Source organism: Ranitomeya imitator, chromosome 3 (assembly GCF_032444005.1).
Source record: "Ranitomeya imitator isolate aRanImi1 chromosome 3, aRanImi1.pri, whole genome shotgun sequence".
Classification (NCBI taxonomy): Eukaryota; Metazoa; Chordata; class Amphibia; order Anura; family Dendrobatidae; genus Ranitomeya; species Ranitomeya imitator.
Genome location: NC_091284.1, coordinates 470,630,718 through 470,649,795, shown reverse-complemented (window position 1 = coordinate 470,649,795; position 19,078 = coordinate 470,630,718). Strand labels below are relative to the sequence as shown.

General features: G+C 41.3%; 1 protein-coding gene across 1 annotated transcript in view; it reads right to left on the bottom strand.

The window, feature by feature from the left end:
* Nucleotides 1–419: 419 nt before the first annotated feature.
* Nucleotides 420–19,078, bottom strand: part of LOC138670277 (zinc finger ZZ-type and EF-hand domain-containing protein 1-like) — a 306,056-nt gene continuing 287,397 nt past the window's right edge. Inside the window, exons 49-55 of the mRNA XM_069757472.1 lie at nt 12,664–12,807; nt 12,311–12,479; nt 11,472–11,570; nt 5,490–5,655; nt 5,107–5,257; nt 3,877–3,948; nt 420–3,065 (exon numbers count right to left, since the gene is read on the bottom strand). Of these exons, the coding sequence (XP_069613573.1) occupies nt 2,991–3,065; nt 3,877–3,948; nt 5,107–5,257; nt 5,490–5,655; nt 11,472–11,570; nt 12,311–12,479; nt 12,664–12,807 (876 nt within the window). The 3' untranslated portion in view covers nt 420–2,990. The remainder of the gene's footprint in view (nt 3,066–3,876; nt 3,949–5,106; nt 5,258–5,489; nt 5,656–11,471; nt 11,571–12,310; nt 12,480–12,663; nt 12,808–19,078) is intronic.

The following is a 19,078-nucleotide window of genomic DNA, read 5'->3' as shown; positions in this document are numbered from 1 at the left end:
GGAGTCGGACTGTTTTATACAGAGTCTGACAATATGGACACTGACTGACTCCACAGCCCTGGCTGGTATGGGAGGAAAAAAAAAATCACTATTAATAGGCAGTTGGTAACCACGGGATATTCTACTGACAAGATGTTGCATGGGGATCATATTAATGGGCATTTTGTTCCCATCAGTATTCATCGTCCTAGTAAATAAGCCAGTTAACATGTCTCTCTAAATGGATCATTAGGTCACAAAATGGAATAAAAACACTTTGAATAACAGTTTTCTGTAAGAAAATGAAACGTGGATTGGACGGGCCATTGCAGATAACCTTCCACATTATACGTAACTTTGAGATACAATATCTACTTTAGATGGACCTCCAGGGTAGGATGACCTATAATGTGCTAAATTCACAACAAAATATCAAACGGTTGCATTCACTATATTTTATTAGTGATATAGTTTTTTTTTTACAATATATTCCCAGTATATTGAGATCATATGTATAACTTTTTACATGAGAAATTTATAATATAGTATATTTCTTTACAACCAAATAAAAATCTCTCAAACCCTTAAAAAAGAAAAAAAAAACATAATAAAATTGGTTTGTAAAACAAGAGAATTTCAGAAACAAATCTCAAATACAGTGTGTATTTGTGTCTACATATTAAACTGTATATCTTAGGCACATTTTGTTAGCATACCATTAAGCGAGCAATGTCTTCGTAAATGGTGCTAGCCACATCAGAACAATTGATGTTTTCTTAAGCATTGTTGAACAGTCCTCTTATTTTGCAATATGTTCTGTGAGCCACAGTGTGAATGACTCAAAATAATGAAATATAAGGGGAGGACAGAAGATACATTACTACTACCTGGGAAGTGCAAATCATGCTCCTCTGCTACAGACAGGACGCCATGCACTGGCCACTTCTGGTACAATCCAGCAATACCAACTACAGAGCCCATTTGTAGTCTCCAAGATGCAAAACAGATTTATCTTAGTAAAATATTTCTAAGCAAATTAAATGTACAGTTTATAGACAAATCAGGAAGAAAACAGTAGAAATGTGGTTCAATAAAAGCGTGTTGCAGTACAGGCAAAAAAAATAATATGGTGTTATGCACCGATAAACACAATTATAGGTTAAAAAAACAGCAAATAATCACCTACCTATTGATTATGTATGGATTTAAGTGCCTACATCATGTAAACTGAGTATACGTTAAGACTAGGCAATAGAACACAATATAAAGCTAAGCCTGAGAACAAGCCATAGTGCCATTGTGGGTATAACTAACAATGTTTCCAGGGGCATTGGTGGTGGTGGGAAACGTCAAAATCTGGTATACTCACCTACAATCACCCGCTAGGACCAGATCAGGACTCTCCGGTGGTCTGTGCTAACACCGGAAGTGATCATGACACCGTTCTTCTGACACAGGATTCTTTGGCTGCAGTGCCAGATAACTAAGACTGCGTGCTATCGGATAGTTCTCAGATAATGCACCATTTTGGTCACCCGCCTCGAGTAGCCAGAAGAATGGTGACATCGCCTTCCGATGCAGACAACTAGAATGGCCTGTGCTAGTTCCATCGGGAAGAAAGCATAGGAATTCATGCAAGGCTGATATATCTTTGCCCCATTCGTCTTATTTTTACTTTTAAATTTAAGCCATATATCCCAGACATCTCTGATATTTTAGGTTTCCATTGTTTAAATTTATAGGAAAAGCACCTGTTTTGTGGACAATGTGAAAGTAAGTCTGCACTGCTAGAAAATGGTCATGCATTGAATATTCCTTACTACATAAACTGTATGTTAAGCTGATAAAATTACGTATGGGATAGGAGAATGAAGAACGCTTGAAAAACCTACTAGCTAACAAGCATATATAAAACGCCCTTTTTCACAGGGGGATGGACGATCCTCTTTGCCTTCTGTTATCAAGTTATATTATTGACATGGCACAAGGAAGCTTAAACTATCTAAAATTCTATGGAATCCTTTCCATACTTCCGTTATCTTGAACTGCTCTGGGTCACCTGAAACCCAGTGGTTAAAACTTTAGATCACCAGAAATATATAAAGAAAAATAAATAAGATGCCGTGTAATGAGAAATTCAAGTATTTATTTTCGAGTGACACTAAGTGCCGCTTTTCTGAACATGAGAACGTGAGATAGTGGCGAATGACACCATAACGATCATTAGTGGAGCCTGCATTCAGCAGCGATGCATGCTCACTAACAGACCAAAGTACTGAAGACTACAAACAGATCTTCCCCAAAGTATCGCAATTCTCTGTGTGAATTATGCCATTGCTTTTAATAAGCGATCTGCTGCCGGCAATGTAGTGAGTACCATATTCCCCTTGTTACATTAAAGTAGAATTAACAGTATTCTAGGTATTGGCATGCAGCAGTTCCTATAGACATAACGTTCTGTAGAAAACACAGAAAATGTTCATTATCCCTTTTTTAAAACAGCAAAACAAGGCAGACCTGTATTATCTGAAATCATTCATTGAAAATCTTAATCACTTGCCATTAAATTAACATGAACCAGGTACAAAAGAAGTCCGATGAACAGAATATAAGAGTGGACACAGAGATAGGGATAATTAGGAAAACTAGTGCAAAATATAATGTGGCCCAAAGAAACCCATCAGATATCTGCTTTCCTATGAGAAGTTATTATAGACAATCCGGCCGATTCTCTCTGCTTTTAACTTGATTTCCAATGGTTTCATACCAATGGCCATTATCTTTCTATATAATCATCATGTTTTCCCATATTGCGCAGAAAAAAAAAATAAAATCCTATAGCATTTAAGACCTAGTGCTGCACATAGTGGTGCTGAAAGAATCATTGTGTATTAAGTGCAAATGTTAATAGTTAGGTGCATGTATTGATGTACTGTGTCCAGTACGCATTTCCTATGTGGTGATCTTCATAAGTATCGAGTGGTGATTTCACAGGGTACCCTGCCGTATTCTCATTCCGTCCATACACTGGTTGATTTGTTTGGGTAGTTGATCGCAAAGCTTATAGCAGCAATGTTTTTCAGTGCCTGCAAATACAAATAATTAAAAGACCATTACAGGGATTCGTTTTCTTAATATTGAGGAAAGTATGGTGGCACAGTTTAGTTCAATTTCATTTTTCTCCTATGATGCAGTATACCGTTTTTAGTTTTAAATCTTTCTTATATAATTTAATTAAAGGAGTTTTTAGTACTGATTTAAACACTACTAGTCCCTTGTCAGTCCCAAAATAGTACGTTATCCCTTACTGATCGCTGGGGGTCAGAGCACTGGAATCCTCAGCGATCCCAGTTTTGAACAGAGCAGAGGAAAGAATCCACGCAGATAATACAAGGCGAGTTTTAGATTTACATACAGATAGCCGCTCTACCTTTTTCTTTGGCTAAAGGGTGAAAACAGATTGGGAGCCAAATGTCCAGCTATACAGAAACGTGCAGTTTTTATTTTCTGCTTTGCATGACACTGTGTTACATAGCAAGTGTTTAGCTTTTGCTGGGGGTCTCACACATGCCTTGCCCTGACCTGACACAGAAGGAGCAGCACGATTATGAAGACAAGACCATGGAGCAAAGAGAATAGATTACTGTTGACTAACACTAATACGGTGGGGACACCTGAAAAAGGGGCATTTAAGTTCATGCCACGTGTGGTCACCTAGCGCTGGCTCCACAAAAGTAGACGCCATATTAAAACAATGTCAACTAATCTGGATTAATTTTTAAGCCTATTACAGAGAAATATTAAGTAGTGAAGGGAGTTTCAGAATGTTCTGCCATTCAAACAAAACGTGTGTAGCCTCCAAGCGATCAATACATAGAAAAACGCCAACAGACATACCTGTTCGGTGTAATAGGTGATTTGATCATCTGTGGTTAAACTAATTAGATAATCCTGTAAGCAACCGAAGTCCTGCAGTGACAAAACAAATTGTTATTATATAGCTACCAAAAACTTTATGTACATTAAAGATATGTGGAAACATAAAATAATTCCTGCCTTGTAATCGGAAACCTCTACTCATCCTACATTGTATGGAGATCCAAGGCAGTTATACCCGTCAGCATGTTCTACCAAGTTACCCGCAATCTACAATCAATAGCTGAAAAACTAATTCACTAGTGACAACCATTGTGCCTGGTATCATCATTAAAGCGGAATCCTGCAATGAATGGCATTGTTTAAACAAATGGGAAAAGTGTTCTCAGTACCAGAGTTTTGGATGGTTGGGTCCGAACTCCGAGTATTTAGCGAAAATGACATTTGGAAGGATCATCTAGAACAGAGGTGTCAAACTGAATTCCTCGAGGGCCGCAAACAGGTCGTGTTTTCAGGATTTCCTTGTATTGCACAGGTGATAATTTAATCACCTGCACAGAATGATTCCAGCACCTTGTGCAATACAAGGAAATCCTGAAAACATGACCTGTTTGCGGCCCTCGAGGAATGCAGTTTGACACCTCTGATCTAGAAGAGCTCCCAGGGAAACAGCATTGTTGACAACACTAGCGATGCTTTTTGGATGAAAGTGGCCAACAACACTTCTCCCAAATGCCAATTAGCGTCAGGAGACAAGTACAGTTTACCCTCAATATTGGTATGCTATAGATTGTTTTGTTTGAAGTAACTCCGTCTTATTATGTAAACTTGTTTTAAGAGTAACCAAAATTTAAATATTTCACAAATCAATAGTACACATTAAAAAAAAGGAAACACTGTAATGGGAGGAGATACAGGCAAAAAACAGGCACGCTGGTGAAAATTCTCCTGAAATGACAGTTACAGTTCTCCATAGAATTTTATGAGCACTAACTGTCATCTCCTATGTCAGTAATGGGAAACTATATATTCCCGGATGACAGATTTTACCTGTGGATTGAGACATTTAACAATAAACCATCAGTCCAGGAGTAGAAAGAAGCAGATTTGTCTTATCAGATATATTACAAAGCTTCTCATTTTCACGTGTACTACTGATTTTTGGGAAAACAAATAAATAGAAAGACGGTTACGCTAAGCTGCATTTAGTCACCATGTACAGAAACTACGACTTCTTTAGAATATACTTACATTTGCACAATTCTCTGCAAGGAAGAAAAGTTCAGTGAGTGCTCTGTGCAGGGGAAGAAGAACTCCAGAGCTAGTGCCATATTGACCAGCTACATTTTCCATAGATGTGAAAACTGTCCATAATGGCTTCAACAGTCTCAGGTCACAATCTCTACAAAAGCGCAGCACAGAGGAAGTTAATCATTTGCATAAAGTACAGAAGCCCCATCAGGGCAGATCCTAGTTGGCTTTAGTCCTCAATTCCCCCAGGTTATAAGCTACTGACACACAGAAGTAAAAGTGGTGGTAAATAAGAAAGATAATCCTAGAACATAATGTGTAAATAATATAAAAGTGGAATTGATGCTTTTAAAGAAACTGAAATTATGTATTAGTCTTCTCACCTGACATTACTAAGCTGCAACATCTTTAGTAATAAATGGATTGCCTTTAATCTCTGGTGGCCAGTCTGCCGGCATGCCACATCTACCTGCCATTGCCATACACTGGACAGAGGGATATGAGGGATAACTCTTTGGTCAGACAACATTTGTTTTAAAATTTCAAATCCTAAAAGACAAAATGCAAACCTGTATTAGCCCAGGACATACACGACACATGGTGTCTGGCTGTATAAAGGACTCCGGCACGTGCAATGCAGTTTAAATGGTAAGAAAATATGCTCTGACAGTCACTTTTTATGTAGTCACTGTACACGTATGCCTTATACTTACCTGGTCTTCATTCCCCTAAGGGTTCAAGACCCTTGTTACGATATACTTACCTGGTCTTCATCCACTTAAGAGTTAAAGATCCTTGGTACTATTTCAAGAGTGCGACATTTATTACATGTATATTAAATCATATATTTAATATACCAATTGAGGTCATTAATATATGTGAACACTATTGATGTTTGCTTGTCTGTACTTGGTTTCTCATGTATGCTAACAATATATTGTACACTTTAAAGGGAACCTGTCACCCCGTTTTTTGAGATTGATCTATAAATACTGTTAAATAGGGCCTGCCGTTTTCGCCTGTCAATCAGGCTGGTCTGGTCAGGTGGGCGTGTTCACAGCGCTCTTTTCTTCCCCAGCTTTCCGTTGGTGGCGTAGTGGTGTGCGCATGTCCAGAGTTCCGACAAACTCGGCTTTGGGAAAATGGCCGCCGCGATCTCTAATGCGCACGCGCGGCATCCCGCGGCCATTTTCCTGAAGCCCCGTGCAGCAGAGCACTCCATCTGCGCACGCGCGGCCCCAGGAAGATGGCCGCCCCCACCGATGCAAGGGATTACAGCGCAGATCGCGCGCTGTGTCTTCACGTGGGTGCAGGGAAGTCGGAACTCTGGACATGCGCACACCACTACGCCACCAACGGAAAGCTGGGGAAGAAAAGAGCGCTGTGAACACGCCCACCTGACCAGACCAGCCTGATTGACAGGCGAAAACGGCGACTTTGGTAATGTATTTCTCAGCATACATGGGGAATCAGGGTACACTACATACACTATAGTAACGCACAGCGCAGGCCCTATTTAACAGTATTTATAGCTCAATCTCAAAAAACGGGGTGACAGGTTCCCTTTAATACTTGGGAGTGCTACTGACCATCTTAACAAGTTGCGTCCCTCCACTTCTCAGTTTTCTCTGTGTGTCATATACTATATTTTTGGATTACAAGATGCACTTTTTTAGCAAGAACAAATGTTTGCTAAGTAAGTGTGTGTCTCACAGCCTGGATGCAGCTTCTCATGATTGAAGAGAACACTGGCACTGCATCCTTCCTGATCACCGAGAGAACTATCCAGCAGCGCAGCTCTCGCTCCAACCCAATACTGATCTGTCTGATCAGTGCAGCAGAGGAAGCTACCACAACCTGCAAATCACTAAGGCTATGTGAACACAGTGCATTTCTGATGCGTTTTCACTGCATTTTTTCTATGCGGAAATAGGCCAAAAACGATATGGAAACCTTATGCAAGCTTATTCAACGACAATCCTGTGTACATGATCAGTAATTTTCCTCAAGTAATTGCAGTGCGTTTTTTTCTGCAGCATGTCAATTCTTTTTGCGTTTCTGCACCCACTGACTTCAACTGAGAGTCATATCCGCAGCAAAAAAGCAGGTGTAAAAATGTTTGCGGATTTGCTGAGTTTTAGTTTTGCGCTTTTCTACAGTCTTGGAGCTATGGAGCTTCCCATGCTGTCATCTGTCTGACAGCGTGGGAAACACCGGCGCGGTGGTTCTCATCAGTGGTAACGCTACCGCCAGTAAGGCCGCCAGTCAGAGTGCTGCGGGGTCATGCTGTCATCGTGAACAGCAGCTGTGACTGTTACCCGTGGTAACGCTACCGCCGGTATTGTTGGTCACGGCACTGTGGGGTAACACTGTCAGATGTCAGTGTGCCCCCGCAGCTGTGACAGTGACCTGCAGGCATGGACCGATGAGACTATCGCTCCCATCGGGGATGGCTGCTGGCACTGATAACAATGACAGCAGGTGCCGCTAATGAGAGAGTCATCTGCCGGCGCCTGTGCTTACAGTTTAAAAAAAAAAAAAAAAGTAAAATTACATACATATTCAAAGAAAAATAAAAAAACATCATACTCACCTAACACCAAATCCCTGATGCCCTCTTCTCCTAGAAAAAATGTAAAATAATAAACCACCATATACACATCTGTCCCCCATAGTCCATGTAATGCCGAGCGTCTCACGGCGATCTCGTGTGTAGAACAGTCACATCCGGCCGCCAGCGATACACTGACAGGAGGTAATCGCTCCCACACTGTATCAATGAGCTGCAGTGAGAGTTCACCAGAGTTCATCAGCTCTGATGCGCTCACTGAGGCTATGTGCACATGTTGCGGATTTGGCTGCGGATCCGCAGCGGATTGGCCGCTGTGGATTCGCAGCCGTTTTCCATGCGGTTTACAGTACCATGTAAACCTATGGAAAACCAAATCCGCAGTGCACATGCTGCGGAAACTACTGAGCGGAAACGCTGCGTTGTATTTTCCACAGCATGTCAATTCTTTGTGCGGATTCCACAGCGGTTTACACCTACTCCTCCGCAGGTGTAAAACCGCAGGTGCAATCCACACAAAAACCGCAGGAAATCCGTGGGTAAAACGCAGTGTGTTTTACCTGCGGATTTTGCAAAAACGGTCGGAAAAATCCACACGAATCCGCAACGTGTGCACACAACTTTTACACGCAGCAGTGGTGCCGTAAGGGAGATCACTGGAGGTGATCAGCTGATGAACTCCGGTGAACTCGCACGGCAGCTCAGTGATGCACTGCAGGAGCGATTACTTCCCGTCAGTGTATCGCCGGCTGTCTTTGAGTGCAGTTACTGATATGACTGCTTTCAAAGTGATCAGGATTGTTGTGGGACATTATGAATTATCTTTTCGATGGACAGGTGAGGAATATTGTGGTTTACCATTTTATTTTTGTTGCAGGAGACGTTGGCTTTGGCGTTCAGTGAGTATGGTTTAATTGAGATTATTAAAGGAGTCTGTGTCAATAATTCAAATAAAGGACTTTATTCTGGGTGTGTTTTTTATACAATACTAGATCGTGGCCCGATTCGAACGCATCGGGTATTCTAGAATATGCATGTCCACATAGTATATTGCCCAGCCACGTAGAATATTGCCCAGCCACGTAGTATATTGCCCAGCCACGTAGTATATTGCCCAGTGACGTAGCATACAGCCCAGAGCCACGTAGTATATTGCACAGCGACGTAGTATACAGCACAGAGCCACGTAGTATATTGCCCAGCCACGTAGTATATTGGCCAGTCACGTAGTATATTGCCAAGCCACATAGTATATTGCCCAGCCACGCATGTCACAGGATAAAAAATAAACATATACCCACCTTCGGAGGGCCCCTTGTAGTTCGGTCACATGACCGTGACGTCATGGCAGGTCATTCTCGCGCAGGACCTGTGATGACGTCGCGGTCACATGACCGTGACGTCATGGCAGGTTCTTCTCGTGCGGGCCTGTGACGACGTCGCGGTCACATGACCGTGACGTCACGGCAGGTCCTTCTCCCATACCATTCTTGGTACCGGAACCTGCTGGAGGTCACCGGAGCGTCGCGAAATGTGAGTATATAATGATTTGTTATTTTTTAAAATTATTTTTAACATTAGATGTTTTTACTATTGACGCTGCATAGGCAGCTTCAATAGCAAAAACTTGGTCACACAGGGTGAATAGCGGCAGTAACGGAGTGAGTTACCCGCGGCATAACGCGGTCCGTTACCGCTGGCATTAATCCTGTGTGAGCGGTGACTGCGGGGAGTATGGAGCGGGCGTCGACTGCAGGGGAGTAGGGAGGGACTAATCGGACTCTGGCCGTCACTGATGGGTCGCGGCAGCCATGACAGGTAGCTGGCGAGACCAATCTGCGACTTGGATTCCATGACAGAGGCCGCGACCAATGAATATCCGTGACAGACAGAAAGACAGAAGGACAGAAAGACGGAAGTGACCCTTAGACAATTATATAGATCACTATGGGGTTACTAATGGATAGGCGTCTTATAGACACCCCTCCAAAAACTAACCTGTGGACTTGATGTTACCTGACAATACAAGAGTGACATCAACCCCACAAATATGAACCCCGCTTGCCATCCCTACAGGGCAAGTGGGAAGAACGAGGCTAAGTGCCAGATTTGGCGCATCTTATAGATGCACCTTTTCTGGGGCAGCTGAGCGCTGAAGTTTTTAGTTTGGGAGGGGCTAATATGCATGGCCCCTTCCTAGGCTATTAATATCAGCCAGCAGCTGTCTGCCTAGCCTTTGCTGGTTAGATTTTTATAGGCGGACCCTATGTCATTTTTTTACTTGCCAGTAAAGTCTAAGCAAATAGCTGTGAGCTATTAGTAGCCTGGGAACTTTTATGGCTATTGGCTCCTTCCTAGAATATTTTCAGCCCTCAGCTTTCCATCTGCTGGTTATTAAAATTACGCGGGAGCCCACGCAATTTTTTTCCCATTTTTTCCTTTAAAATTATCAATTTCTGTCAGGTTACAGCCTATGTACATTTGTTCTGTTAACGCTCCTACATAGGCTTGTGACAGTGTGTGTGTATATGTGTGTGTGTGTGTGTGTATATAGTGTGTGTGTGTGTGTGTGTGTATGTGTGTGTATATGTGTATATGTTTGTGTATGTGTATATATGTGTGCGTGTGTATATATGTGTGCGTGTATATGTGTGCGCACGTATGCGTGTATGTGCGTGCGTATGTGCGTTTACTTGGCTTAGTAATGAGGGTGTCTGGCTGACACCTTTTCACTACTAAGCCTAGAGATAGGTGTCGATGACAGCTGCTATTCTCCGGTTTCCTCCCACATTCCAAAGACATACTGATAGAGAACTTAGATTGTGAGCCCCATCGAGGACAGTGATGATAATGTGTGCAAAACTGTAAAGCGCTGCGGAATATGTTAGCGCTATATAAAAATAAAGATTATTATTATTATAGCCTAAAGCTGCAAGGATGTTGCAGGACTGACTAGCTGATCAGTCACATGTCTGGAAGGAACTTCATGGTAGTGTACACACAATGTGCAGGTTGCTTAGAGGTGAGCGGCGGCAGCCGCAGAGCCGCGTTCGTAGCTATAGCAGAGCTGATTGTGCATGTTCTGGGCATGCAGCAGTGTGGTATGTGTGTGATCGATAGAGAGCATGCATAATGTGCATGCTGTAAAGGTATATGTATAGATTTCATACAGTGCAGAAAAACACTAACAAACATATGTTGAATTAAAATTAGCGATGTTAACCTCCTATATTTTTACACCCCTAGGAATATTTGAATTCATAGGAAATATGGTATTTTATTTTCTGCTGTCTAAACGTGGAATGTAAAAAAAATAGAAACCTGCAATGTGTCTTATTGGAGGGACGTCCTATGGTATGCTATATATTTTTGTGATTAATCTATGCTTCATGTGATCCTTACTTAGGATGTCGACAGATGTATTATGTGTTACAGGCCATATTTAGCAAAACAGTACAATTCTTAAACAGTGTAAATTTAGACTAGATAGCCTTAACATGCGCCAGTTTTTCAAAGCACCTCATGCCATTTGATAAATCTGTCCAACTGTAAGACTGTAATTTAAGGCAAAAAATTGCACTAAAATTGTGGTGAATATTTTTTGGGGTGCAAATTGTAAAACATTAGGCAACGTCCATTTTCATAACCCACAGACCACAAGTGATTAGACTTCTTATGAGAGGAGCATTGATAAAGGTGGGTTGAAGAGTAAAGTGGATTCAATCATCTGATTATAGGTTTTGTCTAAAAAGACAGACATAAAAAGCCGAAACAAGAAAAAATGATTTACGCTGACCTGTGTGAAATCGTCCTCTATGTCCTGCAGCCACTGTGAACTTGTATCCCCATTCCGTGCAGCTCATGTCAGATGTAAATCGGTAAAACAACGTGTCGCCTACAAATAAGAAATGTAAGGAAAAGGTCAGGATATTCAACCTCAAAGAAAAATGATTACTGTTCTATAAATTATGTTCTGCAAATATAAACGTTCATACAATATAGTCAGCAGTATAAAAGATCACGTCACAACTGTTCTTTCCCATTTACGTCTGAGGATTATAAACTTAAAGAGAAGCCATCATTACAATTTTTATTTCATAAATCAATAAGTCACATAAAAATAACCTTTGTAGTATACCCTTATCAGAAAAATCTGCTTCTTTCTCTGCCAGGACTGATCCATCATTATCAAAACTCAATTTCCGGGTAAAATCTGTATTCAGTGAAGACAGATTTTACATTACTGACATAGGAGATGAGAGGTGCTACTGATCAGATGCTATACAGGAGGAGGAAAGAGCTAGAGGCAGTCCCCCTCTCTACACAGGAGGTGACAGATGCTACTGATACGATGCAAAGATATGTAATAATCTTTCTTCACTGAATACAGATGACATTTGGGAATTGAGAATTTTGAGAATGACTAATCAGTCCAGGTGGAGAAAGAAGCAGATTTCTCTGATAAAATATAGTACAATGTTGCTTATTTTGACCAGTATTACTGATTTCTGAAATAAAAATTATAAGGACGGTTGCTCTTCAATTAAAATCAATTAAAAGAGAAAAAAACAGCAACGTTTACATTGCAAAGTGTCACACTTCTTCATGTGACCAAAGCATAAAATGTATACTCACCAGGAAGTTCGAAGTCGGCCCACTTTTTGGGTGGTCCACTGAATCTGTGCAGGTCTTGTTTGAAGTCAAAGCAGCTTGAAATGAGCAATTCGTCACAACCTTCTTCTGTATTACACAATGGGTCAAATTTGATTGATAGATAAATTGCACCAGGGATGTGAACTTTGTCCTTCAGACCAATAAGAGAAATTTGCTTGCATTAGGAGAAAAACAGGTTGACAGGGTACACATCGAAAAGACTCTCCTATATAGAGGTCAGACGATCACAAGGTGGAAGCAGTATACCACACACTCACACTTTTTATACTGTATATTATTCTTGATTGAGAAAAGCAGATATTGCATCATCATACCTCAAAAATTGTATTATTGTTGTAGGGGTGTTTGGATTCTTGGACTTGCACTGCAGTTCCAGGCTCCTCCATGAACTGACACGCTGTTAGCGCTACCGTGCCAAGCATACTTTCACTGCAGCCCCCTAGCACCTTCCGCAAGATCTACAGGAAAATAAAAATAAAAAGTAAAAAAAAAAAAAATTCCATGCTTAGCAACCTGGGCTTTCTTATTAGACTGCTCTACTGACACATTTCACCATTATATGGAGGTGCTATAAAAGTGCCAATAAAGAAAATGAAAGGGGTTTCTGGTTTGATCTAAATTCTGCAACTTTGAGAGTCTCCTATTTCTCCATCTTGATGTGCCGTCTGTAAATGGTAACATTCTTGTTTTCAGCCAAAAGACTTAACACGACTCACAATTGAGGATTTACTATAATTGAACTTTGTCTCGCTAATCCCTTAAATACATGAGCAGCACAAACATCTATCTTGTCCTCACAGTGTCACAATGTATCAGCCTAAAGTCCATACAGTTCCCAGGGGAGTGTGTTAACGCTGTACATCCAGATTAAGCGCTCAGTATTAGAAAAGTGTCAGAAAGTAGCAAAAACAAAAAAACCACACAAGGTATTCGAAAGCTCAACATTTTATAGTATGTAGGATAATGCATCCACAACTAGAAATTATAAGAATGCAGCTGCAGCCACGCATGCAGGTTAGACTCGGCTGACATTTACCCAACACTCTAAGACTTCTTTCACACTTGCGTCGGTACGCAGCTATCGCAAAGCGTCGGTGTGACGTACCGACGGACGTTGTGCAAATTTGGCACAACGTGGGCAGCAGATGCAGTTTTTCAACGCATCCGCTGCCCAGTCTATGTCCTGGGGAAGAGGGGGCGGAGTTCCGGCCGCGCATGCGCGGTAGGAAATGGCGGATCCAACGTACGAAAGAAACCTTTACATTGAACGTTTTTCGTGACGGTTCGCCAAAACACGACGCATCCAGTGCACGAAGGATGTGACGTATGGCCATACGTCGAGATCCGTCGGCAATACAAGTCTATGGGAAAAAAACGCATCTTGCGGGCACATTTGCAAAATGCGTTTTTTCCCCAAAAACGATGCATTGCGACGGATCTAAAATGACGCAAGTGTGAAAGTAGCCTTAGCTGAGCACAGTATTAAGGCTTTTGTCTAAATACTCAAAAATCAGGATTCCCCGACGGAGCCATTTATTATGATGAGGCAGACGGAGTCACTTATGCCTCCATCTGGAATCCGTTACGGCAGCGGCCATTATTTTTAGGCATGTGGGGTATGTGATTTGTCATTTAGCTAATAAATAGACAGTCAACTCTGGAAACCTGATCCAAGGACTGACTTGTAGGGAAATATAACAGCTTTAGTTCTAATATGCTGTCAACAATCCCCAGCCTTTAAGACTAACCCTTCAAATGCCAGAGAGCTGTGTGCACATGCAGGATACTAAGTGAGCCAGACCTCAGTAGGTTGGTGGCAGTGAGTTGTGTATCTAGTGTGGACTGTGTGAGCTATGATCAACTTGCAATCCAGGTCTCTAAAGGTACCGTCACATTTAGCGACGCTGCAGCGATATAGACAACGATGCCGATCGCTGCAGCGTCGCTGTTTAGGTCGTTAGGAGACGTCAAACACCGGCAACGCAGAACGATGCAGGAGCGATCCAGTGACGTATTTATCGTTCTCGCTGGTTGTTCGCTCCATGAAGAAACATTGCAGGCACCGTTGCTTTTGCTGTCAAACATGACGAATCACGCCAACCTGACGACCAAATAAAGTTCCGGACTTTCAGCAACGACCAGCGATGTCACAGCAGGATCCTGATCGCTGCTGCGTGTCAAACACAACGAGATCGCTATCCAGGACGCTGCAACGTCACGGATCGTTGTCGTTCTCGTTGTAAAGTTGCTCAGTGTGAAGGTACCTTAGGCCTCACGTGACATGTAATTGAAGGGGCCTTGAAAATAGTTAACCCCCCCCCCCCAAAAAAAAAAAAAACTAAAAAAAAAAACAGGATACCAGGATTGGAGCTCCAGTGAAGGAATTTTGCTGGACCCCAATCTGGATGACAGAGTACCGACATGTACTGTGGACCAGGGTCCTGCAAACTTTATTGCTCATCTCGAATGTGCTGTGAAAATAAGGATGTAACAAGTCCGTAATTCCTCATAGTAGTCATCTCAACTGCTAACAAATAGCTTTCTAGCTGCATGATAGATTGATATGAAGCAGCAATAAAAGAGGGCCTGCAGCAGCTAAGGTGTGTTATATTCTGCACAGTAGATAGCATACGGTGATTGCTGAAGAACTCCTCCTAAAAAGATGGGCGGGCACGACACATTAATCAGTGGTAGAGACAGGACAAGGAACTTTCTGCTAAAATCATCTGTGACAGACCTCTTCTACAGGAGATGAGCAGCGCCTACGTCAGCTCTGTACCATCATACATCAGGATGTGATGGTTATCGGCTACATGGAGGTCAAAGAAAAATGTTCACTGAATCATTATACAACGATTATCTGGTCAATTTGGTGCACATGTTATTATTATTCACATTTCCTTCAGCTTTGACAGGCGCCCTCATTGAGCAGGCTCTGTAACAGGAACTTTGCCTTTGCGGTATCAGGTATTAACTAATGCTACATGAGTGACAAGGAAGAAGGGACATCTGTATCAGAAGAAACAAGTGAGTGGAGGCACAATCAGAATAAACAGATTTTAGTGTAATCTTAAGATGAACATTTTTCCATGTGGAGTGTGCCAAGAGGAGGAGTGTTCAGAAAGGAAAGGGAACTCAAAAGCCACCTATTGGTTGTAACAATCTTAGAAGGCCATATTGAGCATTGCATAGCCTAGAAGTCTCTTTACACCATTTTGCCACTCTCTACAAGGAGAAACATTCCCTCTTAGACACCTTTTGTCTGAGGCCCCTCCCTCAGGCAAATTCAATCTTCTGCTTTGCGCTGGTGAGGGGCAAATACTCTGAAACACGCATATGCAATTCAAATGGCAAAGCCCTGTAAAGGGTTGATGTTGACTTTTAGGATTGCTACATGCAATAGGTGGCACTAGAGTTCCAGTTCTAGAGGCGATTTGCATAATGTTACTTTGTCATGGACATAACATACATAACTGTGGGCCCCTATTCCTGGCAAGGCTTAAAAAATAAAACAAGAAGACGGCGCAAACACTAGCTATTAGATGTGGTTAGCCATCATTGGGTGGGCACTGTTTAGCTGTCCTTTTCTTCATTTTTCCATGTTAATTATATAAGACTGTCTTCTTTTACAAATCAGTTACATAACTTATTAGAAAAGTCAGGCGTTATGCAGGTGGTGAAAAAACTCCTTCAGAAAAATGTGAGAACCATTTAAGTTCTGCACGCTGTTCTGCTGTAAAGCTTTTAACACCTACCCGCTGCTTGAACAGTATTGTTAAAGCCTAAACATGAGTTTCAATGGTAACATAGAACACAATTCTCTGAAGGATAAAAAGGGTGTTCGAGTAGAATCTTCTTGGAAAAAAGTTAATATAATAATTCTACGAAAAGCTCTGAAGGAAAGCAAGGACATAATATTGTGTTTGAAAGTATCACAAAAAGACTGTTCAAACAAAGGCCTGGTGCACCCTTATCATGGTTGTCAGTTTCAATACAACTTCTCACCTACTTATCCATCCATCTCTGCTCTGCTCTTCCCTGATTGAGCTTTGGAATTACACGAGTCAAAGAGACGAAAAACAGGAAAGATACACTGAACTGCTCAGACTCCCCGAACAGCGACCGAGTCACTGTACTTGGGTGCTCAGTTTGATTAGTCATTTTGTGCAGATTTAATCCCTTCCAGTCTATAGATTCTGAATTATATCTGTGGTAATTAGTGATGAGCGAACGTGCTCGCCACTACTCGCTCGAGTATCACTATGCTAGGTGTACTCGGTGAGCACTGAGTATTTCCGGGATTATTTGTCGGGAGTTCGGGTCTCCGCCCTGCAATTGTTTTATAGCGCCAATGACAGTGCAGGGATTGTCAGCCATGCACTGTAACGCCGCAGCCATCTTTGTTGTGGTATTACAGTGACTGGATGGCCGCACAGCGTCATCAGGTCTGTAAGAGACCAGGCGCCGCCCTGCTCGCCGCATTCCGCTCTGGACTCCGCTAGTGTAAGGAGAGCTGCTGCTGAGATAGGGTCAGAATCATACTTTTAAGAGGTAGTATAGGTCTGCAACTGTTCGGTTCACAACTCCTGAGAAACCAACAGACCTTTTTAGGGCTAATTCGGGGGTCCAAAGATTGCAGCGCTAGGTAGGCAGGGGAGTCTATATACGCGTATCCACATCAGTGCAAGGCCTGCAGGCACTGTATGTGGGTACATAGATCTCACTGCATACATATAAAGGCTCCATTACTGTCTGCTGCTGCTTAAGTAATATATACATAGCTGCAGTTTTTGTTGGTTTTTTCTTTTCTCTTGACCTTATACCTGCTCCTTTTATTCAAAAGCAATCCATAGCCCCCTTATTTCAACATTTATTTGCTTGGTCACGCTGCCTACTACAGCCAGGTTGTTGTAATCGAAGAATGTGCAAATCTACCATTTTTTTTTGTCCCAGGCACCAGATGTGAGTGCTCCAAAAAATATTTTTTGTGTGTGTCATAGCAAACTTGTTGACACAATTTAGTTGTGCCCCAAAAAATCAAGGCCACATTTAGATCAGTCTGTTATCTGAGGCTGACGACTGGTGTATCTGTGGTGGAAAAATAGTAGCTTCGCAGGCATAAGTTTCATACAGTGCTGTGTAATTGGGACAAATCATTTTTTAATCAAAATCTTAAGTTCTTCACCAGTCAGCGATTAAAACCAGTTTTAATATATAATAAATAAAGCTTGGTCAGCTAGCCAGTGGAAAAAAGTAATTTTCAGAATTAGTATGTAACAGTGCATTATAACATTTTATTTTTTTGCTTTGTCCCAATTAATTTGCACAGCACTGTAGTTCTGTCTGCTATCCTTGTTGTACTCATTTTTAATTTTTTGCCAAATTTCACATACAAGAGAAAAAAAAATTATACAGTCTGTTATCTGTTGCCTAGTGTATCTGTGGTGGAAAAATCTTATTTTCCAGGCATACGTATCACAGTTCTGTGTGCTAGCCTTGTTTTTTTTTCTCAAAAATTCACCAAAACACAAAAAATATTTTATACAGTCTTATCTGTGGCTGCAGCCTGGTGTATCTGTGGTGGGAAAATCGTAGCTTCACAGGCATAAGTTGCATAGTTCTTCTGCTAGCCTTGTTACACTTTTTTTTTCAAAAAAAATCACCAAAAAGCAAAAAATATTTTACACAGTCTTATCTGTGGCTGCGGCCTGGTGTATTTGTGGTGGAAAAATCGTAGTTTTGCAGGCATACGTACCATAGTTTTGTGTGCCAACGTTTTTCTACTCTTTTTAATTTTTTTCAAAAATTCACAAAACCCCCCAAAATGTATACAGTCTGTAATGTCATATACATACCAAAATCCAATATGTGAGGCACCACCTCTCACCAAATGTAACCAATCATCATCCCCCAATAAGGATGGGAGATTCAGAGGCACTAGCCCAAAAATTAACCAGACAATATAAAATTTAATAATTTATTGTATAAAAAACCTCCAAATGGAAACTGCTCAATGTCAGGATCGAGGCAGTATACACGAGGCATTAGCACACATGTAAGTAGCACGCTATCATATGATTTACCTGATTTAGGCAGTTATTTATAGTTGTTTTTGCACTTGCATTGTCACTTTACCTATAGGATCCTGACATTGAGCAGTTTCCATTTGGAGGTTTTTTGGCTTCTATATATAGATTAGTCTGCCTGCATCTCATGCATATTTAGTACTTGATTAGATAGGTGCTTCTTGCATACGAGTACATGTGTGTATTCATGCCTATGTGTGTGTTTTTTCTACTGTCCTCGGATGTTTCATGTGATTTTCCCTTTGTTTATTTTTTATTTTGTCTATACAATAAATTATTAAATTTTATATTGTCTGGTTAATTTTTGGGCTAGTGCCTCTGAATCTCCCATCCTTATTGGGGGATGATGATTGGTTAAGTCTGTAATGTCAGGCTGAAGCCTGTTGTATCTGTGGTGGAAAAATCGTATTTTCACAGGCATACGTATCATAGTTCTGTGTGCTAGCCTTGTTCTACTCTTCTTTTTTTTCAAAATTTCACATACAACAGAAAAAATAATTATACAGTCTGATATCTGTGGCTGCAGCCTGTTGTATCTGTGGTGGAAAAATTGTAGCTTTGAAGGCATATCGATTAGATATAATTTTGCTCCAAATAAATACATTTGTGTTGAGCTTTTGAAATAGTTCAGTAGTCCATTTAA